General features: G+C 47.0%; 1 protein-coding gene across 3 annotated transcripts in view; it reads right to left on the bottom strand.

Annotated features, from left to right (window-relative positions):
- LOC126540453 (uncharacterized) overlaps nt 1-24,635 on the bottom strand; it is a 129,382-nt gene that overhangs the window by 7,688 nt on the left and 97,059 nt on the right. Inside the window, exons 1-4 of one of the 3 annotated variants that reach the window (XM_055076041.2) lie at nt 12,658-12,844; nt 4,207-4,467; nt 1,934-1,992; nt 913-966 (exon numbers count right to left, since the gene is read on the bottom strand). In XM_055076041.2, coding sequence (XP_054932016.2) covers nt 913-966; nt 1,934-1,992; nt 4,207-4,399 — 306 coding nt within the window. In that variant the 5' untranslated portion in view covers nt 4,400-4,467; nt 12,658-12,844. Of the gene's footprint in view, nt 1-912; nt 967-1,933; nt 1,993-4,206; nt 4,468-12,657; nt 12,845-24,635 lie in introns of those variants that run through there. The other 2 variants (XM_050187269.3, XM_055076042.2) reach the window with 2 other exon arrangements.

Genomic DNA, 24,635 nt, shown 5'->3' with positions numbered 1-24,635 from the left:
AGGCTCGTACCACACGGTCACAAAAGGAGGAGACACGTACGTCGTCGTCGTCGTCGTCGTTGTCGAAGGTTGGCGCGCCATCTGCTTCACTATGAATTCGCAGCTGCTGCCAGCTGCTATTACACATCATCATCAGCAGCAGCAGCTGCCTATTTTCGTACACTGCAGGAAGAAGGCCTCTCCCAGCGATCTCCAATTAACCCCGTATTGCGCTAGCTGATATCAACCTCACCTAATTTACTGCCATGCTCATACGCACTTCCCTTCTCTTGGCACCCGTTCTGTAACTCCAATGGTCCACCGCTTATCTACCCTACGCATTTACATGGCCTGCCCAGCTCCATGTTTTTTCTTCTAATGACAACAAGAATATCCGCAATTGCCACTGGGTCTCCGATTCCCACCACTCTCTTCCTGTCTCTCAGTTTTTTTCATCTCATCGCTCTTTGCGCGGTCCTTAACTTGTTGTCGAGTTTCTTTGTTAAGCTCCATGTTTCTGCCCCATGTGTTAGCACCGGTAGAATGCAACGATCGAACACATTTCAACGACAGTGGCATGCTCCCAGTCAGAAGTTGGCAATCCCTGCCGTATGCACTGCAACCCATTCTAGTCTTCTGTAAGTTTCCTTCTCGTATTCATATCTACCCATATCTTATGATCTGCTACATACGTCGTACGTTTATTATCCTTCCCGCAATTCCTGTTAATACGCAGTAGTAAGTTCATTTGATGATAATTGCGACCCACGGGCGTTTTGCAGCAGCTGTTCACGAGAGGCTGCTTCGCTAGCAGCCTCAGCTACTCTATAGCTGCGAGAGAAGCGGCCGCCAGTGGAAATGAGTGCGTGTATAGCTACAAGCCATAAGCGAGGCACGACAGGCTGGACGGCTGAAGAGATGTGGCGTACTCACGTATTCTAGCAGATACTGTTCTTCTCTAAGGCAAATCTTTGTTTTCAAGTTTACCTGGAGTAAGAAAGGAGAGCGAAAGTTGACGCACGCTGAAGAGAAAGCACAAAAATGCACTAAGTGATTGTACGCGTGGAAGCACTTCGCTTTAAAGGTAAGGAGTAACTACGACGGCGTATCCAAGTGTCGCAAAAATTACTCGTGACTACTGGCCTCGCGGAGGCTGCAATACGCTGAAAAGCAAAGGATCAAGGGTTGCGTGCTTTCTTTTTTTCGAAATGATACGTAGTTCCTTTTACGACAGCTAGTTAGAGAGGACTGTACAGATGAGATTTGCCGCATACCGGCTAACTTGCATTATAGTAGTGAGTTCATGCTACAGTTCAGCGCAGCTTGGCGTCTTTTATACGAGGTAACGAGCCGCATACTCGCCAGGCTGATCTCAAAGTACTGACAGGCAACTTAAGTGTACGTTGTGCCATATCAGCTCGATAGTTATTACGTGTAACCATACCCAAGGGGCTTACATTTTCTATTACAACCTCATCTCTGCTCACAAGTCTATTGCTCTGATTAAAAGAGGCACACACACAGAGAGAGAAAAAAAGTCAATTGAAAGCAAGGCCACAGCTTCTTTCAACCGCAAAAGCTTTTGAGCTGCACTGATTTAATAACACTCTAGAGTGACTGAATCAGCCATAAAAGTTGTTCGAACTATCCTTGCGCTGTGTCAACCACTTAAATGTAACGTGCGACCTTTTTGACAAATTCAGACAGAATTATTCCTGAGCACAATGTTGTAGTTCTATATATAACGAAGTTCTATAATCCCTGCGGTGATGTGTGTAGCATCTTTTTTTATTTCTGCAGTCAAAGTATCTGTCAAACGAAAAACAGAAATCGCAATCAATGAACAAAAAAGCGAATTATTTCCATGGAATAAAATGATGCAGTTTTCAGCCCTTCTTCAGTCGCCTCAGACGTCTTCGTCTCCTGCGCAAATAACCGAACATCTGCTACTCACACTTCTTGGCAGACATTTTCTTGCCTTGTCCAGGAACGAAGCATTCATGCGGCATCTTTCTGCGGGAAGAAATGAGGTAAACTTAAATTAGCTTTATTTTTTACGTCTAATGCAGATATTTCACGAAAGATATCTAAGATGCTTGCGACTGAGGCACAATGTGTAGCTATAACCTTGGACATTGAAGCGTCGTACGATGTAGTGTATTGTTGCCAGCTGCGCAGTAAGATTTCGTTGATCGAAGGAAACTGTGACAGTTTCTGAGAAAGATTAAAATTGGTCAAGGAGAAACAGGTCAACCTAGAGGCAGTAAGGGTAAAAGCAGACAAATTTAAGCTGGTATTTGCAAACAAATATGCAGCCTTAGAACAGAGAGATGATGATGATGACATAGAGGTAATGAATGAAACCGTAACGAGGCTGGCTTCCGAGGCAACAGTTAAAGTGGGAGGCAAGGCACCAAAGCAACCAGTAGGCAAGCTCTCCCAAGTAACAAAGGACCTAATAAAAAACAAAAAAAGAATGAAAGTGTCCAACTCAAGAGATAAGATAGAATTCGCGGAACTGTCAAAAACTGATCAACAAAGCGAAAATAAGCGATCTTAGAAATTATAACGTGAGAAAGACTGAAGAAGCTGTAAAAAATGGACGCAGCTTGAAATCAGTGAGAAAGAAACTTGGCAGAGGACAAACAAAGATGTATGCACTGAAAGATAAGCACGATAATATCATCAGCAATCTCGAAGGTATAATAAAAGCAGCGGAAGAATTCTATACTGACCTGTACAGTACCCGGAGGACTCAGGAGTACTCTATTCGAAACAATAATGAACAGCATATAGAAACTCCTCCTGTAACTAGAGATGAGGTCAGAAGGCCCTTGCAAGGCATGAAACGGGGAAAAGCGGCAGGAGAGGATGGAATAACAGTCGATTTAATGAAAGATGCAGGAGACATAATGCTAGGAAAACTGGCGGCTCTCTATACGAAGTGTCAATCGACTGCAAGAGTCCCAGAAAACTCGAAGAATGCAAACATTATACTAATCCACAAAAGGGGAGACGTTAAAGAACTGAAAAATTATAGGCTCATTAGCTTACTCCCAGTATTAAAAATATTTACCAAAGTAATCTCCAATGGAATAAGGGCAACAATGGACTTTAGTCAACCAAGGGAGCAGGCTGGCTTCAGGAAAGGATACTCTACAATGAATCACATCCATGTCATTAATCAGGTTATCGAGAAATCCGCAGAGTACAAAAGCCTCTCTATATGGCTTTCATAGATTACGAAAAAGCCTTTGATTCAGTAGAGATACCAGCAGTCATAGATGCATTGCGTAATCAAGGAGTACAGACCGCTTACGTAAATACCGTGGAAAATATCTACAGAGATTCCACAGCCATCTTAATTCTACACAAGAAAAATAGGAAGATACATATGAAGAAAGGGGTCGGACAAGAAGACACAATTTCTGCAATGCTATTCACTGCTGTTAAACTGGGAAAGTTTAGGAGTAAGGATCGACGGCGAATACCTCAGCAACCTTCGGTTTGCCGATGGCATTGTTCTATTCAGCAACACTGCGGACGAGTTACAACAAATGACTGAGGACCTTAACAGGGAGAGTGTAAGAGTGGGGCTGAAGATTTTTAGGCAGAAAACAAAGATAATGATAAATAACCGAGCAAGGGAACAAGAGTTCAAGATTGCAAGTCAGCCTATAGAGTCTGTGCAGGAGTGTGTTTACCTAGGTCAACTAATCACAGGGAACCCTGATCATGAGAAGGAAATTCACAGAAGAATAAAAATGGCTTGGATTGCATAGGGCAGACATCGTGAGCTCCTCACTGGGAGCTTACCGTTATCCTTGAAAAGTAAAGTATACAATCAGTCCATTTTACCGGTACTCACATATGGCGCAGAGACCGTGAGACTGACAAAGAAGCTTGAGAACAAGTTAAGGACAGCGCAAAGAGAGATGGAGCGAAGAATGCTAGGCATAACTTTAAGAGACAGAAAGAGAGCGGTTTGGATCAGAAAGCAAACGGGTACAGACGAAATTCCAATAGACATTAAGAGCAAAAAATGGCGGTGGGCAGATCATGTAATGCGCAGATTAGATAACCGTTGGACCATTAGGGTGACAGAATGGGTATATCACCTCTCTATTTCTACCAGGTGACCAGCTTCCCACGCTTCACACACATACACTTTTTTTCCCACTTTGACACTCCTAAATGCTGACGCATTAAAAGAGGATCACCGCTCACCGCACGCGACGTTGTTGATGAGGACGTAGACTGCAAACGTCGGGCGCTCTCGGGCGAGCTTCACGTACTCTTCGTCGATGCCGTACTCGGTTTTAGACGATTCGGCGCCGCCAACGCCCGTTGCGCGGACCATGCTCGACGACATCACGGCGAAAACCAGGACGTCCAGCCGTGTGAACCAAGCGCACAACATTGCCGGAGCTCAAATGCTCGAACTGCGCCTTTGGTCCACTCCCTCTTTTTCATGTATCGTCTGCTAAGCTGCATACGGGACAAATAAAAAAAAAATCAGAGCCATTCCACTCTGTGAAGGTGGATGACAAGCGGAGCTCTACACATGGTTTTAAATATGTCGATAATAAATATGTTGATTGAACATAAAAGACACATACCACGATGAATTTCGTTTGTCACGACTTCTTTGTTGTTTTATTAAATTGTATACTCAATGCTTCTTTTTATTATTTTTTACCTTCTTTTGTCCGCCTTCTTTTTTATTTGTGATTTGGTCACCAAGGGGAATATCGCTTTATAATCGCTATGATATACAGCGAGTGGCTCTCTGGCGACACTGGAAAGGTTCTTGGCCAATGTGAGGTCTATAAACGAACGATGACGCGTCGTGGGCCCACTGATGTTTGTGTAACATAGAATGCCCAACCTTTCCAAGATAAAAGCGACGAACAACTTGCCGTCCGGTCGAGACATATCTACGTTGAAATCACCCTTAATTACTATGGGAGTGGAGTCCGTAGGGGCGATCCAACCAAAGGTACATACGCCTGGCGTTTGCGGCACGCCCTTCGTCCGCGTGCCGTCCACCGTCGCCGCATGCATTCCCGCTTCTGTTCACGACGGTATTCATTGTGGGCGCGCTGTTCTTCCGCAGTCTTCAATGCACGCGACCTACCCATTGCACGGGTGGAAGGGAACCGAGATAAGCTTACGTGGTTTGCTTATAGAGCCCGCGACGTCAAACCGCAATGCATTGTAAACAGTGTCTATTCCAATTTTACTTTATCTTATTGGGATATTTATTTATCACAATATGTTTTCACACTTCCCACGATTAAATGAAGCTGGGACATACCGGCGATATGCTCTTGCTTTGTGTTTTAGCTCTTTTAGCGCTGGGGTGGCAGCCATCTTTCTTGCCTACGCACACAAACCACCGGAACCTAGCGTATAACAGCTCCACTGTTAAAAAAGAAAAGGAACTTCGTGTAAGGACTCTTCGCGTAGAACTGGCGACTGGAAGAACTTTCGACAGAGTGTTTGGGCCGCACATGCAGGCGCTGCCGCTGGCGTACACGGTGTTCCTGCTCACCAATAGCCGCTTCAAGTGTGCGTTCACGAAAATGAGCTAGCAAGGCGCACATACGATCGGCCTTGCAAATACCACGCGCATTCATTCAGCTCCGGTGTCTGCGCTCTGGAGCGCAGGCTCGTTTGTGGGCTGATCATTGCGTAGGCAGCAAATGTCACGCGGAACGCGCGGCTCGCGATCGGCGCAAGCCAGCACCGACAGCTCGCCACTTTCAAACGGTGCCGAGCCGGGCAATAGGCGGAGTTAGTTCCTTCACACCATTTTCGAGACAGCTGGCCAGTATCGCGGCGCGCGGCATTTTAGTGCGAGCTAGCGTACCAACCCGGATTTCGCCTCTGTCTGTTTGAAGCGTCTTCGTACAGCCCCACGCATTCGCGCGGAGGTGCCACGTCCGCGCACGTTCTTCTGTGCCCGCGAAACAGCCGGCTCGGCCTCCGCTCTCAACGATGGTTGGATGGATGCTATGAGCGTCCCCTTTGGGAACGGGGCGGTGGGTTGCGCCACCAAGCTCTTGCTATTATACTCCATAATGTCCTACCTAGGTTAAACAATAAAAAATAAAAAAGAACACTATGAACTCCCACAACCAATTTTTCTGATCCCCTATTGCGAACTGTGCTTTTGTACGTCTCCATTTTTTGTCGTTTCCCTACTTTTCCTCCACCAATCCTTCAATCGTATCTTACTTAACGGACGGCGCTCACGCGCGCCGCCGCACGTGACGTAATGGAAGCGCCGCTTACGCCTCGCCTTGCGTGCAACGACTGCCGCGTGTGTATCTATAGCGACCCTCCGTCACTTCGTTGTCCCCGCTTCTAGGAAATCCAGTTTGCCTCGCCGTGGGAGTCACTGCGCCCTGCTCTTTACCACAGCCAAGCGCGAAACCACCTGTTGTTGCTGTTGAGTAAAGCTAGTCGACTCTCCGTTCTCAAGCTGTCAAAACGTGTATTCCTTGCTTCCACTAAACCGAGCGCCCAAAACGCACCTGTGAAATAAAACTGTTCCCTCCACTCTGTGAAGAAGAATGACCACTGAGGCTGTGTATGTGGGCCCCAATGGCGAAATGTACCTCCGCCGCGTGTCTTCGGGATCTTCGGGATCGGCCCGCCCATGGGGAGTGCTTAACGCCTTCTTCACCTCCATGCGGGTCGGCCCGGCATCGCACTATCTTCGGGATCGGCTCACGTATGGGGAGTTTTTTGCTTACAACGACACGAAAATTTCCTTGTAAGATAGAGGTATGCGGCTTCGCTGTAATATGGAAAGTGAATCGGAATCCTCATCGTAAATGCCTGAAGAGGGGATGCGTCGCGCCAAGCGCCGCGAACAACAACGAGCCCGGCGACAGAGGAAGCGGGAGTCGACCGACGAAGATGATGAGGCCAGGCGACTGCGAGTGCAGCAGCAAAGAGGACAATTCGTGACGTTGAAACGTGCCAGCGGAACTGCCAAAAAACGACAGAAGCAATTTGAGAACGGCAGATTGAGCAAGCTTGCAAAACGCGCTGCCGAAACGGATGAAAGTCGGACTAGCTGCGGACGTGGAATACCAGCACCGAAGAAAAAATGTGCTTTCGCACGATGTTCCACGGTTGGCGCAGGCAAACCGCCTATAAATCTAAACGCGACAGCGTTAAGGGCCCCGTGTCACAGAAAATTCGGCGCCAGAGCCGTGTCTGTGTGTTTTTCGGCCGCTGCAAGTAACACGGTAAAAAAATAACTACACTGAGAACGACTGAATGTCTAAAAGGGCTCCTCACTATGCGCGATAGCAAATTTTCGTTATACGATGGAAGTTGTTACGTCTCCTCTAGCGTTCTGCCGCAAAAATGTTTCAAATCGGCTCATTAATAGCCGATATGGAAATATTTCACTGCCGCGAACCTCTGATTTCAGGAGCCGAGCTCCACTGCCAAGCGAGACAACTCTCTCCAGTTGGCCCATCCAGCCTCCGCAAGCGAAATTCCTTCCGTGCGTTCTCCCACGCCGTACCTCGAGGATCGCGCGACGCATACGTCACGGGCCCCGCCTTCATTTTTTTTTTCTACTCGCCTTTTTTGCGGCGCGGCGCACTTCCGCTGACGGCGTCGCGCTCGAGCTCTTGTGATTGCCTCGTTTCGAGCAGCGCACGATTTTGAGCGCTTAGCACGAAGGCACCTGACTAGCGGTATAAGTCAATGCTACATAAACGCTGAGGCAGACACAAGCGGATCACAGAGCATTATGCCGCGTTGGAATACGGTAGAACATGGCATAGTTTCGGTGTCTGCGCGCGCGACTGCACGACGTGCGAACAAGCAGACGAAGCGGAAGTACATCTCTCTTGCTGCGGTGCGAAGTAAAACAAGAACATGCAGACATTCGGTTTGTGGGTTTTATTATTTTTCTAAGCTTTAATTCGTCTATTCAAGCAACATATTACACAAATAACAGATTTTGCCTTGAATAATTTGAGAAGTCACGTGTCACCAGGAGCGACGTCACAGTGTAAACGCGTGTACGTAGGCGCACTTGTACGTGTACGTCATCCTCCGGCTTGGAGCGCGGCGGCCGCGAGGAGAAGGGAAAATGGCATTCGGTGTGAAATTTCAGGCCTTTCCGTGGCGTGTAGCGGTGTAATACTTTGCAGACACGATCGTTCTTGCGCAATATATGCCCTACGCTTGTCAGCTCAATATGGCCAGACCTGTTGGGGAGGCCTTTAAGAAACTATACCAGCATTTCCATCAAAATGCGCACCCAGAATTTAAAAATAAAAAGACATTGTTTAATTATTATTGACTAATTAACTGAATAATTAGCGCACGCAAATTATACTGGTGGTGAAAGAGGACTGATGACCGAACACAGTACGTCTCATAATCATATATTGTACTTGCTTTAATTACTTAGCAGTTTCGCTAACTTAGCCGCTGTGACTCCCTGTATATCGCTCCAGGGAATCTCTCTCTCTCTCTCTCTCTCTCTCTCTTAAATAATCATTTGAGAGTTTGAATATAGCATTAACTAAAAAGAAAGAAAAAGGCTTATTAAAGTTTGCGGAGCGGTAACATGTCCTGCCAGGGACACCCTAATTGTCTTGCTCTTAAGCGGCCACCTGAATAATTTCGCGGCAAGAGAACTAACTAAGCACTATACTGCTTGGCTTCTGTTATCTATTTAGAGCTGGCATATTCAGCGTTACCCAGCAGAATAACACAAGAAACTACGGCTAAATATTTCGACAAGACTTGTCAACGCTTAGTGTAGCACCAAGGCGTCTCCGTTCGGAGAAGAGCATTATCTCATGCGAATGATCCTACAATGGCTTTGCAGCGTATAACACGCCGGTGCTGTTTTTGTTATTGCACCGTGTCAAAAAAAGTGAACAGTAAAAGCGCAATTTGCAGAACAGAGCAAAGCAACGAAATAATCATTACCAGGGTAACGTGAAAATGCACAGACCATTTTTGACTTGTGAGTGACGGTGTAAAATGCGAATAGTCAGAAACAGTCATCTTTGGCTTATGCTGCAGTTTGGGTGTTTAAAAGCTCACATACAACCTAAAAGAATGTTGCGTGTCTCTATGCTACTATGCAAAAGCAAGGCCAAAGCAAAATCGACCCGTCGTATCAGACTTTCGCACCTATGATGCCCTAAATACAGAACTGCATCCCCCTACCATTAGTGTCACCATAGCCACTGATACCTTTATTTTTCCTGGGCAGAACCTTGCACTGGGAACTTAATCGCCACTGCCAGTCTGCATCCCTGCCTGCGTGTCGTTACTAAATATTATCAGGTTTACGAAAAGTACGTCATTATCGTGCTTCCAGAAGCCTCATGCAGACAGTCCTGTCAGCACTGAAAGCGCCAACTTGAGAAGCTGCACTATCAAGTACTTTTTGTGCCAGTGTGACAGCTAGTTACTGCGGTTGAACGATTGAGCATTGAGCTATTGCGGTTGTCTTCTCTTAAACGATTGTTACCCTTCTCTCACCAAAGTGCAGATAACCCCGGACACGGCATAAAAGCGGTCTCAAAATGTTGTGGAATGCACAACTAAGAACGGTGCTCTGCTGCTAAGCCCCCATTCGAATTTACTGCAACAAAAAGAAGGGGCGTCACTTGCTGCGAGATCTTCGGCTTGTGTCCTTGGCGCTGGCCATCGTGTTCGGGCGACACCGTGGCGTCACATCTCCCGTCCTCACGAAGGCCCACAAAACAGGCACTCGCGGTTTTGAAGCAACAAGCTTGGTGCCTGCTGTTATTGTTGTCATCGAACATGTGGCTCATGCCCACTTTGAGGTATTGACCGAGAAATGGGAGGATTATTATAAGTTATAGTTAAGACTGAATTTCCGACACTGCTATAAGTGCTGTTGAAAGTTAAATTACATGTTAAAATGAAGTAATATTACCAGTAAGAATCAATATTCTTTAACTGGTGCCTGATAGTGCGAAACGTGAAGACTACAACGCCCCCTGGTAAATTCACTCATGCACTGTGGTGGGACCCTGTGGCCTGTTTTGTCCGACGACAAGGCAGCTAAAGTGAAAAGCTTGTTGTGGGTATCCGAGAAGAAAAGCAGACAATGTGCGCCTTGTATTCATAGTGTAAACTGAAGCTCAGCCCGCATGAAATCAGGTGTCCCACGGATGGTCCTATTTTAGGGCCATTATTCCTGTCATTTATTAATGACATCGTACAAAACGTATCTGTAAAAATAAATCTTTTTGCGGACGATTGCATGCTACATCAAGAAATTCGCGGTCCGAGTGATCAAGAGCCTTTAAGCACAGCATTATCCGCATTACACACATGGTGTATAAACTGGCAGATGACGATTAATTGCAAAAGAACAGTATCGATGAGAGTGACATGGAAAAAACAACCGCTTTTGTTTACTTAGCCCATTGATGGTAATGCTCTGTCAGATGTCTGTAGACATAAATACTTGGGAATAATACTCACATCTGATGTAACATGGAGTGACCATGTCGAGTACGTTAAAATAAGGCCACGAAAAAGCTCTGTTATCTAAGGAGGAGGCTTGGAAATGGTGCGCCGGACATTACACTTCTCGCATGCAAGACATTTATTAGACCGTCGCTGGAATACGCAGCTGTAGTGTGGGATCCATCTACTGTGTTTCACATAAAAAACTGGAAAGAGTTCAAAGAAAATCCATCCGATTTGTCTTTAATTCTTATAGCTGGCACACTTCACCCTCACTCCTCTTACAAAAAGCGGAACTTGAAGGGCTACAAAGAAGTACGGAAAGCCTGAAATTCTTTCATTTAGTTTTTCACGACAACGTTGGAATTGATAAGGCATCGTATGTAAAGCCATGATCAGAATGTACAATACGCTTTTGTAACTCTAAGGAAGTTGTAGATTTTATAAACTGCACCGTAATTTTCAAAAATTCATTGTTTCCGAGAACAACCCATGAACGGAATTGTCTACAGCTGAAGTTGTGGAATGTAAAACAGTCGAACTATATATAAATGCACTCAGGAACCAATCCTGTTTCTTTTTTCTCATTGTGTTGGTTCTATAATGATGCATTTCATTATAGATAATGCAATGTTCTTTCTTTGTGTTCAGTTATTTTTCAATTTTTTTCACCACGTGTTTGCGATGTTACATCTTGCAACTATCTTGCCAAAAAAATTATGTATGCTCACTCCGGCTTAAGGCCTGGCACCCAGGCTAGCAGTATGGAACAAATAAATAAATAAATAAAATATCGTTGACCTGCTCGCAAGAAGCACTGAAAAATAGCGATCCAGCAGTATTTGCCAGCTTCTTCTCACAAATGGGATGAACAAGCGTGAGAGGCTTCGATTTTTCCTCCTCGTCTTCTTCTGTCTTGCCGTCATCCCCAATGAAAACAACTTGGAAAGCACAGGTTTCTAGCTTACTTGTGCTGACGGGAAACGAAGAAACCACGACACAATCGCCTTGTTTATGGTCTCTCCTCACTGCCGTCTTTCATCGTTAGCGAGAATAAGGTCGAAAACGGCTACCAACAAACGCAGGCCCTTTCTCGCCGCCACACGTTGACCTATGCCCCATAGCATGACACGCCACTTCACACAGCCAAAGCAAAGCAGTTTTGATTGCTATTGCCACATGAACCGATGCAGTGTCGAGAACGCAGTAGTTTTGATAGATTGCGCGTACATTTGTCATAAATGTTACACAGAGAGGGCGCCATACTATCCCAGGTGATTTTCTTAGTGAAAAAGGACTTAAATTAAAAATTGCCTCTTGTTGATCGCACTACTCCGTCACATCCGTTGGATTACTTTAAGAGGCAGACATTGCTTGCAAGACAAATTGTGACCTAATGTTATGCAATTATATTTCCGAATTATAATTTTTTGTTTAGTTTATTTTAGGGCACGTGTCCAGACAGGGACTATGCAGCCACGTCCATTTAGCACATATCGTCCATTCAGCGGCAGTTTTGAGAATTACGTCCTCAAACACTGATCCAGGCATCAACTATCTCAACACTGATATATATATATATATATATATAGCCCCCTCCTCATTCCTTTACGGAATTTCCCTATCGCTGCGCTTGAACACAGCGTGGTCATTGCTGAACCACCGAGTCTTCTCTTTGTGCCTTCGTCGATTCTGTGCCCTGCAATGGAACTATTTTATGGGAGCACGAACAACAGGCGCCGTGCGCCTCTGTGGGAGGAGCTTATTCTGCATTCTTTATCTGTAACTGACTATAAAGTGAGTGCGAATGACGATACCTGACCAATTTCTAAATTTCTTGCGTCAGTAGCCTTGGCGGACGCCCGCGCGGGTTCTAAGCCACAGAAACAGAATAGCGCACAAAGCGTCCGCAGTGAGCACAAACATGAAGCGTTTGCGTTTGCGTCCAAATAAATGGCTAAAACTAGTAGCATCCCGACCAACTCGCTGCAGGAATACCTTGCTTCTCGCCAGCTTTCGCGGTACGCGATTTGTAGCCACCGGCTTGTCGCGACAGTGTGGCTCGCGTAGTCGCCAATGTATACGCATACCTTGGCCCCAAGTGCAGGTGTATGTTACCAGTCTGTATATATTGAGATGTACTTTGGATATCTCTGCGCATGCCTCAGTACGAATGATTTATACTTGCGTATTGCTGTCACCGGCATCCCTCAAGCCCGGGTGGCTCTTTTAATCCTTCTGTAAAACAGCGTTCCTTGTTGCCATAAATACGAACGGATAACTATAGCCGCATCCAGTTTTATACATCAAACAGCGAAGCTCGCGCATCGCGCTAGCGAAATTAAACCTATAGCGTTTTAGTATTTTGCGTTAACAAAACGAGCGCTCAGTATCGCGCCCTCAAGAACATATGCCTCTCTCGCGCATCTGCGTTCAGCCACAACACAGAGCAAACAGCTGTTGCAGGGCCGGCTCTATTATGTGCGACGTGACCACAACGCAGCAGACGGTGGCCATTCTGCAGCTATAGGAGCAACCGGTTCCTCGGTTATCTAGTAGTGAACACGTACATGGTTTGAGTCAGAAGTCTGTGCGGGCGTGCGGGTGTGTGTTTGTGCGTACCCATGTATGTATGTATGTATGTATGTATGTATGTATGTATGTATGTATGTATGTATGTATGTATGTATGTATGTATGTATGTATGTATGTATGTATGTATATGTATCTACGCATGTATGTGTCTGTTGCGTGCGCCCACACACGCACACGCATGCACACATGACCACAGTTGTAGCTTGCCCGTAAACGTATTACCCTTTGCGAGACACCGGGTTACCAGATAAGCTTACAGCAGCAACAACGCTGGTAGCACCATCTTGTTCTACAAAGCTGAACCAGAGAGGACGCATATGTATTATTGCAACGACCTCCCATATCCTACCTAATTGATGCAAAGCGTCGGTAGCGACATAATTGTTAACATGGGGTTCTTTTACCACTGTCCTTCAACGAAAAGACTCACGCAGCATAAGAAAGTCGCAGTTTCTTCCAAAAGGCGAAGCGTCGGTTTCGACAGCAAATTAGTGGACAGCTATACGAAGTAAAAATAGTACCTTTATCGGCCATATAAATTTGTAAGCATAAGCCTACTAACTAAATGAATAAGACGCTGTCACGCGCGTACAAGCAAACATGGACACATCTCACTTGAAGGACGCGGAAACTCGCTGTCAGAACGCTTCAGAGAGGAAACGCGGAAGCAGCAGCGAGCGAATTGACATTCGTGCTGCTGCTCACATCAACGCGAACAAAGTGGCGAAAACACAGCGCAGCACGGACTCTGTACCTGTAGCAGATGACTTTCAAGATACAGCGGCCCTACAGAGCGCGCATGACCGCCCGCGCCGCCCGGAGTAGAATGCCACCCCCCCTTTCCTACCCTTCCTCCGAAACCTTGCGCGCGGCAGAAGGCGACGCGCTTCCTCCCCACTTTCCTCCGTTGCATGCGCGAGACTGAGCCGCGATCACCACCTCACCCTCGAGCGCTTTCACTCGCACATACAGCATACGGCACACGGCGACGATTTTATCGCCATTGGACTTTATGCGAAACCTCATGGCGACGTCGACGCTGACGTGGAAATGCGCATGGTGTCGATATATTTGTTATCGCAATAAAACTTTTCAAACTCGTTGCAGTTAGACAAAGCGTCATAAGGTGTCTCCAACATGTGGCGTTGTTGGGATATCATATCATAGTGCACAGTGCAGTATCATAGTTCACAGTGCGCGACACAATTGTGCACTTCTGTATTTACTTATTTTCATTCGGACCTCGGTAACAGTGTACCCATGCGTTATGGACTGCGTGGTCACCGATCAGCAGCAGCTGCAGCCATTGCCATCTACGGCTCCGCTAACCGGTACAACGTTTATAGATATATATCTTTTTCTTTGTTTTCCGGACTCCTCGCCTCTCATACATGTATGGGTAACAGTTGGCCGGCTACCGTTCCCGCCACCGCAGCGCGACGGTCGACCTTTGGATGCCCTCTGCCTCCATTGTTGTTCGCGCTATATGTTGAGGGTATAGAAAGACGACTGGAAAGCAGTGAATTGAGGTTTGATTTATCCTGCGTGCGCAATGGAAGAATGGTGAAAAAATGGTGCAACAGAAGGTCCTCAGACTGATGTATGCGGACGACACAGTGCTAATAGAGGACGATGCAAGAGATTTACACACTTGCGAATATCTGTGGCAACGCAGCCACAAACCTAGGCCCAAAATTTAGCTCAGAGAAAGCGGCAATTATTATGTTTAATGGAGAGACGAGCAATTTCGTGGTGTCAATTCAACAGCAACTCATACCCATAGTCAAGCAATATAATTACCTCGGCGTATACATAAACGAAGGAAATAGATAGTGAAGATAATCTGAAAATAAAAGGAAAGCTGAATGCAGCAATAATGAAACATAGAGCAATTTGAGGCCACAGTATATACGAGGTGGTACGTGCAATCTGGAAAGGAGTAATGGTGCCAGCCCTAACGTTCGCAAATGCCATCCTATACTTAAAATCGGATATCTTGTCGGGGCTGGAAGTACACCAAAGATCGGTAGGTCGGTTAGCTTTGGCAGCCCACGGTAAAACCACAAATGAGGCCGCGCAGAGTGACCTGCGCTGGGCCTCTTTTGAAGTCAAAAAAGTGCAGAGCAAAATCAGCTTTGAAGAAAGACTCAGTAACCTGAATCAAGATTAGTAGCAGTATTAAGTGCACAAGCATATATACTAGAACAACCTGGACAAAGAATGGAGGAAGAGATAAATAAATTTGGCAACCAAGTACAAGGTAACTGAAAGCGTAAATAGACAACCAGGAGTTGTAAGAAAGGAAGTGAGGATAACAGAGACAGCAAATTGGATGCAAAGAATGGAAACAAGAAATTCAACGCCGACTACGATACTCCCTAATGCGAAATTTGAGCGCAGCTGTCCACGTGTTTTCACTTCGCGATATATTGGATGGCGCGGACAATCTGTCTTGTACGACACTTTGAAAACGCAGGGAAGTGTGGCGCATCTGCATCGCTAATCGGGAGATCGCTAGACCAAGCACGTGTGTGACGCGTCGACGCGAGTCACAGCAGCCACTGCAGCCAACCCAGGCTCCGTATACTCACAAGTTCCAGCGATCGCTACAAGGGGCGAAAAATCAACCGCGTGAAGTGCGTAAGTGGAACTACTGTAATTTAGTCGCATACTTTATTACGTACTTTTATACTGTGGGCATTCAACGCGACTGAGAACCAGCAGGGGACCGACAGCCGACACTACAACCTCCGACGACGCTTCGTCGAGTACCAGCCCGGCGACCGTGTTTGGGTATGGACCCCGACAAGCCGACGAGGACTCAGTGAGAAACTACTGGGACGCTATTTCGGACCCTACAAGGTCATCCGACGTATTGGCGCACTGGACTATGAGGTCGTGCCAGACGGCATTTGACATTCACAGCGGCGACGCGCACGATCTGAAGTGGTCCACGTAATTCCTTATTTTGTTGTTTTCGTTGCTACGAGTGCTTTTCTTTATTACTTTCGTTGGTTTGCAGCATCGGGTCGATGCTTCTTTAAGACGGGGGTATTGACACGTCTACTTGTCTTCATCGGGCGTGTCTTCATCGGGCGCTGTTATCGCAGACCGCAGGACGCGCTTGCATATGTCGGAAGTTTCTGGAATGTTATCGATGGTTCCATCCACTGTCTGTGACCGAACCTTGTGCAATCTGTTTGCATGTGTGCGCGACGCGAATAATGTACAACTTTGTGGAAGGCGCGCGGGTCCAAACGATTAGTCTGGAACATTCGACGGTTGATGTATATAAAAGCCGACGCGCTTGACCCGTTGATCGTGTCCACCACTACCGTTGTTCTTTGAGTGTAGCCTGTTTTTGAAGGCACAAGTTCGCCCAATAAAACGCTAGTTTCGTTAATCACAGTTTTGCTGCCTTCTTAACCGTCACTACCACGTGACAATAATACATCAGCCAGTTTACGTACAAAACATTCGATAGCCGCCACCAAGCACACTTGATTGAAGAATGTGAATTTTATCAGCTGCGGCGTCTGACTGGCATAACGGTTGCATGGCTTTTGTCGTTAATAATCTGCCGCGTCTCCTCGTAATGAGTTTTCTACAAGCTTGGCTAACTCAATACGTCATCATCATTTGCTATTACAGAGTTTTGCACTGTCGGCATGGTTTACAACTGTGTATTGAATGAACCGGAGTAAGATGACGCTTTTGAATAAGGCCCGCTTTCGATATTAGGCGGATCGTCCTTTTTTCTAAACGTGCGATCGGGGATCGCTGATCGGAGCGCGCGTTCGGCTGCGTCGCGCACGATAGGCCGCGCGATTGGCCGATAGGCCGCGCTTCCTCCGCGCGGCTGACGAAGTCGGCGCGGCCTATCGGCCAATCACGCGCGGCGCAACCGAACGCGCGCTCCGAACAACGATTCCCGATCGCTCCCCATTTGTTGGCGGCCTTCGTGAGGAAGGGGAAACGAGAGGTTAAATACGGGTATAAGCACCATCGCAATGTAACAGGCTTCTCTGTAGAGAAATTCCCATAATTCATTGATAAGTAATTATTTTTGTTGTGTGGCCGAAAATACGGCACCTCATAAACATATATGCTTTTATGGCAAGGGAAAAAAAAAGGCGACCAAAAGCAACATACTGACACGTGTACTTATCCTTTTCTCAGGGACTGCCACGCACTCGCTAACAACTTAATGCTATCGCTCAAAGCAAGACGCACCCGCACGATTTAGAAATTCTGCGAATGTTATCGTTGAATCTATCTCTTGTGTGTCCTCGCCGAACCTTGTAATCAGATCGTATACGTGAGCCGAATTCTGTTCTCGTTTCTGTAAACCACGCGAGCACCAGCGGTTGCACTGGAACCTTCGACGAGTGATGTAGAAAACCCGACGCGCTTGACCCGCTGATGCGATTTCAACGATCGCCGATTGCGTTCGCCGCTGTCGTTGTGCTTCAAGCGTCGCTTGCTATTCTGGGCACAGGTTCGCCCAATAAAAAGTGAGTTTCGTCACTCACAGTTTTGCTAAGATGTTCTTCTCCATCACAATTATGTGACAATAGCACACTGCGAACAGTCTAGACCACGAGACAAGACAGCGGCGTTGCTCTCTCTTGTACTGTCGCCAGTGCTCCTCTCGCGTTGAACGAACACCAACCGGCCAAGTTCAGCCCTTTAAAAAAACATGCGTTTCGTAAACTCTTTGAACGAAACTAGCTACAAGATGTTATTTGTTCTCGACACAAGCATAACAATGGCTATACAGAATGTTTTGTCATGTCCACAATTACTAAGTATAACTACTTCCAAGCTGAACGTTGCACCAATTCGAACGGTTAATTCTGCAGAGCATACGGGAAGAAAACCAGTTTACAGAAGCAAAAGACTTGTGGGAAGCTCGCAACGACTGTTACATTCACTTCCTTCCCCGAAGTACTCATATAAAGGGGAAATCTTGAGGCCATCTTGTGACGGCACATTTCTAAAGTCAAGGGCACACACAAAAATTGCGCCGTGTCACTTCTGTTTTGCGAAGGAACACTTCGGAATGTGCATCTTCGAAAGCGCACATTTGAAGGCCAAGCGGAAGTCCTCGGAAGCTGAGGCGATGTACTGGACTTCCTTCGCCAGTTGCTTCTTCAACTTCTCAGCTGCTGGACAGTAGTGGTGATAGACGAGCAAGTACATAAAGAGACGGAATCGAGACGTCCACCATAAAGAAGAAACGTGAAACATGTCCAGCCAGTGAGGGACTCTAGCCAGTTCAATAGCTGTGGCCATACTCGTAAGCGTCACTTTAAGTAACCCAAAGCGATCGGACACGAGGCTCGTAAGGTTTCTCTGGCAGGCTTTGAAATTGGAGATCATCGTTTTCGCTTCTTCGCTCCAAGCAGGATTATTCAATACGTAGCCCCAGATTGCGTCGACGAGTCGCACTCCTACCGTGGACATGGCCACAAGATTGTCGGTCCTGTTGCCGAACCTCAGGACGCTATAGGCGCCAATGGGTATTACTACAAAATTCTTTTGCACAGTGATTTCTCTCAATTGGGCAGCTTGGGTAATTGTCAGCGAGATTCCAAGTGACGGCTTGTAGGAGTAATAAGCCCATCCAGAGGTGAAGAGGATAATTCGGTTTAGGAAATAGTGAAAAATTTTGAAGTTAGGAAGCGGTCTATGTACTGGAAAAATGTTGCTAGGCAACAATATCTTAAGTCGTTTGAGATAGGCAGACAGTTTTCGCTGGTCCGCAGATGGTAAAACAGCAGTGGCTTTCCTGGATATTTCTTCGATGATTTCGTTGAACATGCGACGAAATACGGCGTCGTGGTCCTCGTCTTTCATCATCCGTTGGAGAGCGCCAACAATGCTCACAATTGGATAGTAGCTGATGACCCGGCGACAGAAGCTGAACACTCCATTGTCTAAATGACTTGTTCTTCCCACAATCAGGTCCAACAGGAAGTCCTGAACAACATTCATTATGAAGAAAGCAAGTCTTGTCGGATGTCGTCTTCGATCCAGAATAACAGAAAATGTTTTCCGAAGTGCCTTGAGGTTCGGATGGTAGAGTTTTAAGGGCAAGTTGCCACCAGTGATGTTTTCCACAATCCTCTTCCAGTCATCGATTGTAAGAGACGGAACAAGCTCGGCAAGGAGCTTAGAGTCTGAGAAGTCGTGAGCTACAGTCTCGTTCAGATTCAGGTCATATTCGAAAACTTCGATTTGCTCCATAGTTACGTTGATTTTCAGCATGTCGTTGATGCTTTCTATGCAGTCACGGCGAATCAGGGCGTATTCGGCGGCTTTCACAGACCGTAGAAGAGACCCCATATCTCTCAGAACGATTGCCAGGAACTCATGCATATGTGCCATGCCGTAGAAATAGACGGATCTTGGGAATCCTCCACGACCATAAACCGCGATGGTGGGATGAGTCCATATGTCGTACTTGACGGTCATTCTCAGGAGAAACGCCAGGATGTCTTTCCCCGTTTGCGCTTGCACTGCTGTCTTGGCTCCTACAACGTCGATTAACATGGCAACAGTGGATCTGCCCATCTTGTGCGCGTTAGCCGTGGCGGCGAGACAGGACTGGAAGAGGGTGTAAATGACCTGGCCAGCTCGGTGTGGAGGTGACGTGTAGTAGTCCGCTTCCGAGTAGTACTCGAAGGTCTTCAAGGCAGGAAATTCTTCATCGTCGGCGAAAGAGTCGCATACGTGGGCGTAAAGGTTGCGGCACGGGTTGACGCTGAGATTCAGCCGCTGGCCCATTGCCTGGGCCTCGCGATAGCAGCAACCACGTATTCCGGTTACCGAAACTCGCTGCATCCCGCCGCCCAGGCTCAAGAACGTAAGCGCGGCTAGTAACAGCAGGACGAAAGCCGCCAACGCTCCGGACAGCAGTTCTGTGGAGCAGACAGGGGGCTTAGCTTGTGGCTCTTGTAACGTCGGTGACGCTGTTGAGAGCGGAGGAGACGCGGATTGCGGTGCTTCGCTCCGGTCGCCCCCAGGTACACTCATATTCGGTCGAGAATTGCGTTTCACGTAGGATGCGAAAAGTGCGTACCCGCATTGAACACAGTTCTTCTGCTTCTTCTCCTTCTGCAGCTGCTGTAGCCTTCGGACAATGGCTGAAAGCACAACGCAAGCAAGATAGTCAAAACTTTGGGTAGCAAGAAGCAGCAGAAAAAAGCATTAGGCTCCAACAAACGTTACCATAAAGTAAATTAGAAAGTGTATCCCGCCTTCTAAGAGAAGAAGCGCCACAAAAAGATGCACAGAATATGAAAAGGGAGAAAGAAGACAAAGCCCATTGCTGACACTTAGAAAGCACTCACATGACAGTTTCGAATTTACTTTTCTTTCGCTGGAACTTAAGCTCTTCGGAAATCAAGACCATAAAAAAGATACCGTCAAGTTTCAAAGTGTCCTTAATATTTTACTATAATATATTTGTACTCAGCCAGTTTTTGACTTGTACGAACCAGGAGTTGAAAGGTGCCGCGTCGTTATGACACAGCAGCTGGTCCCGTGGGAACGGGACATCGCAATGTATTGGCACTCGCTGCGGCTAGCTAATTTAACTGCGATGCTACTAATCATTGCGCGGCTCGATGTAGCCCGATTATGCGAGGCACTACCGGGCTCGCGTGAAACTTGCTTTCGAACGCAAGAGAAGGCACTTGACGCGTTGTCTGCTGCCATCCACAGCGATCCTCCGGAGTCCACCACTTAGCGTGCGCACAGATTCGGTTTAGCGATGCCATTGGCCCCGAGGGTCATATAAATATACAAGCAAAATAATTTGTTAATTACCTAATAATATTGAAGAAACCATCGAAGATTCTTGCCAGCACAAGCGGACAGTTTATATGTATGGCAGATATCAAATGTACACACTAGCAATACATCTGGAGTACGCTGCTGGCGTCGGTATGACAGTGCTTGATGGTGGCGACACAAATTGTCTTTGACAGGTTTTGCTAGACGGCGTAATAGCTAGCATTACGAACGAAGCTGTGATCAGGATGATAAATATGATGACAGCGCGACGACAATAACAGCGTGAATAAGACGGCGTGACAACAAGATATCGCGCGACGACGATATTCCCGGCACTGGCTGATCAAGATGTCGTGTATTCTGACAGCATTTGCACAGCCTGCACTGCATCTTGAATAAAACAAAGGCTCAACCTAGCAAGTTTGGAGAACTTATCTCGCGTCACAACGGCCCACATACGAGAACAAAGTTTTAACTTCATGAAGCTACATTTACGTGACGGCTCTGAGGCGCCGGAAAAAATATTCAGAAAAGGAAGTTTGGTCTTCATTCTCTCAACTAATTGCCGAACTTTTCATCACAGATCAAGGAAACTCTTTTGGAAAAATAGTTCACTGTTAACTGCTTTCAAGTCGGTCCAGGAAGAGAATTTACTGATCGCTGTTCTTTTTCCACGATTACGTACGTCTAAAGATGACCGCACGTCTGACCTGCGGAAGCGAAGCCGCGAAATGTAATTGACCACGCGGCATCCACAATCCGGAAAAAAAAAACTTCCATAAGATTGTAGACAGTACACATGCCTCCCTTAAGTATTGAAGTAAATAGCGGCTTTAATTACCAGTATGTCAGAATTATGAAAGCTACTAAGAATCTTCAAACGAGCAAGTTACGGATTATTTGTAGAGAATGGGAACATGTTGGCATAACCTTTGAAAACATGTGTTTGCAGGCAGTTTTGTGTCCTGTTATATTTACTTCTGTATGCTTATAAAAGTAAAAATGCTTTGCGTGTCTTTCCAAAATTTCCGGGAGAAAGACCCGCGTATTTTATTATTTTTGCTCACGGCCCCTTTAAGACCTTCGGAAATCTTAGATGTCTATCTCAGTGCGTTTGAATGAAAATCACAACATTCCACTCTGTGGAGAGGAAATGGCAGGGCAGGCTGACGACAGTCAAAGCTACCAAACGAAAAGCAAAGTGCATTCGCTGCCATTCCATCTTCCCAGAGCGGAATGGTAGTCATTCTTTGCGTTGCGAGTCTGGCATCGTTGCTTGTTCGTAGGTGCCCGAGCTCGCGACGGTCGTTTTCGTTCAGCATCGCGGTAACGTTCTTCGTCGGTGGTCTTTTCGCGCCGGCGCCGTTTACATTCTCGTTGTTGTTTCCTCCCGCGCTCCTCGCACGCACGTTGTTCGTCGGATGTACGAAATAAACGTGTCCGCCCCATCGATAGCGCAGCTGCTTTTCGCGCGGATACCTCTCCTTTTTATATACTGCGATAACCTTGACGTCACGTTATTGCTTATTGCGAGCGTCCTAATCCTTTCCGCATTTCAACATCTGCGCCGCCGTGCTGCACCCGTATGGGTTTGCTAGAAATCGCTAAGTCCGTTTCTGTTGCAGGACAAAAACTACGGTAGATTAGTCGTATATAGCTTTCGCTGTAAAGAAATTCTGGGACACCTAAGCACTTCTTACGGGTTGTAAATATGAGAGTTGTAATGTCCAACTGAACGCCCCTGAGCGGTGCTTCGAGTTAGGAACTTCCCGTGGGCAAGCGAGCGCAGGTGCCTGGCCGTTGGCTTGGCGCGTTTTGATTTGGCTTTCCCGAGGCGCACTTAGAACGCCGGCGAGAGCGGGCGAGGACAAGGAGCGCGGGGATAACACAGGCTTCCGAGAGCGAGAGCGAGGGTGAGGTGGCGTCGCAGCGATTGCCTCTGCCCTCACGCAACGCCTGGCGCGCCCTTTCTCCATCTCTGCTACGTCGAGGCGCGTTCGCGACATGGCGTCGCAACCAATGGGAATTCAGGTGACCTTTTTTGCTCATGTAGATGGCTGACGCCGGCTTTTTCGCTCAGTGGGCCGTTTGAGGCGGTCGCATTAAACAAAAGAAACGACGAAATGAAGTGTACGCACCGTTCTCTCTCTCTCTGTCAATCGGCTCTGCCGAAACCAAGCTAGCGTTCATGCTGTTATGGAGACGAGGTTGTGTGACCTTCAACAGCGTCTGCTTGGAGTTCGAAAAAGCTTGAACATCGGAGAGGGTACGTCATGGAAGACGCGGTCGTTTAAAAACAAATACCAGAAGTTTAATACATCATTACGGGTGAGCGGTGCGTGTATCATACTTGGCTACCACGGAAGCAGACGAGCTGATAGCAGCGCATCCTTCTTTCCCCTAACCACTTCTGCGCATGCGGCACCCTCTCACACGAAGATATAAAAGTAACCACAATAATGAGACTGGCAGTTTTTTCGATGCCCAACCACTGTGCGTGTCGACTTGCTCAGACGCGCACGATACATGGTGTCGAAAGTGCTCATCAGCTGGTCTGCTTCCGCGGTAGCCAAGTATGATACATCTCCCTCGCTTTCACCAAACCCGGTAGGAATGGAGGACATCGAGGTTCATGCAGTTCGTCTTGTCTTGTGCATGGTAACCCCATCGACAAAACGTCGCCTTCAGGACGAGACACTATCGGATCCCTATCTGAGTGCTGTAATGCATCAACTGTCGCGTGGAACAACGGTTGAAGGGGAATTACGTCCGTTTACGGCTGAGCTATCTGTCATTGACGGGATACTACTGAAAGGATGCAAAATTGTCATACCCAAGTCCATGAGGAGCGAAATGCTAACAAAGGTACACGAAGGTCATCTGGGTATGAATAAGTGCAAGGCAAGAGCGCGCGCTCTTATTTTTTGGCCTGGACTAGACAGCAGCATTGAATCAATGATTCGTTCGTGCAACGCATGCCAAAAATATGCGTACAAGCAGCAGTTCGAGCCCCTTATTTTCCGCCCGACACCTAGTATGCCGTGGTACAGAGTAGGCATCGACATATTCCATTTCAAAGAGCATCTAGTAGTGTTCGATGCGCACTCCAATTTTCCTGAAGTGGAAAAGTTATCTACATTGACGGCCCATGAGGTGGTACAAAAAACATCCGCGATATTCGCGCGTTACGGGATCCCTGTGCAAGTACTTACAGATAATGGGCCTCAATTTGCATCCAAAGAGTTTGCCGACTTCGCAAGGCGATATGATTTCGAGCACATTACATCAAGCCCGCGATTTCCGAGATCAAATGGACTTGCTGAAAAGGGAGTACAGATAGTTAAGCGCATTATGAAAAAGACCACTGAATCTTGCGAAGATTTTTGGTTAGGACTCTTGTCTTATCGTGTGTCTGTACTAGAGGATGGCCATTCACCTGCCCAACTGTTACAGGGACGGCGCCTGCGCACCAACGTTCCGGAATACAGCACTGAGCTGGGATGCCCCATAGTCAAGCATCAACAGCAGGCCACGGGCAAAACGCTGCACCCTTTGCAGCAAGGAGACACGGTACGCATACTGGACGACAACTGGTCACGTAAGGCAAGAGTGCTTCAAGAAGCGGCTCCCCGGTCCCACATCGTGGAGACAGAGGATGGAAGGCTTCTAAGGCGGAACAGACAACACCTGCTTCAAACGCGGGAAAAATACCGCAGGGTAGACGAAGATGACGATAACAGCAACGCTGAAAATAGTAGCTTACAAAA

Source organism: Dermacentor andersoni, chromosome 2, assembly GCF_023375885.2.
Source record: "Dermacentor andersoni chromosome 2, qqDerAnde1_hic_scaffold, whole genome shotgun sequence".
In the NCBI taxonomy this organism is placed as follows: domain Eukaryota; kingdom Metazoa; phylum Arthropoda; class Arachnida; order Ixodida; family Ixodidae; genus Dermacentor; species Dermacentor andersoni.
The sequence above is the reverse complement of the archived record's forward strand: the minus strand, read 5'-3'. Positions and strand labels throughout refer to the sequence as shown.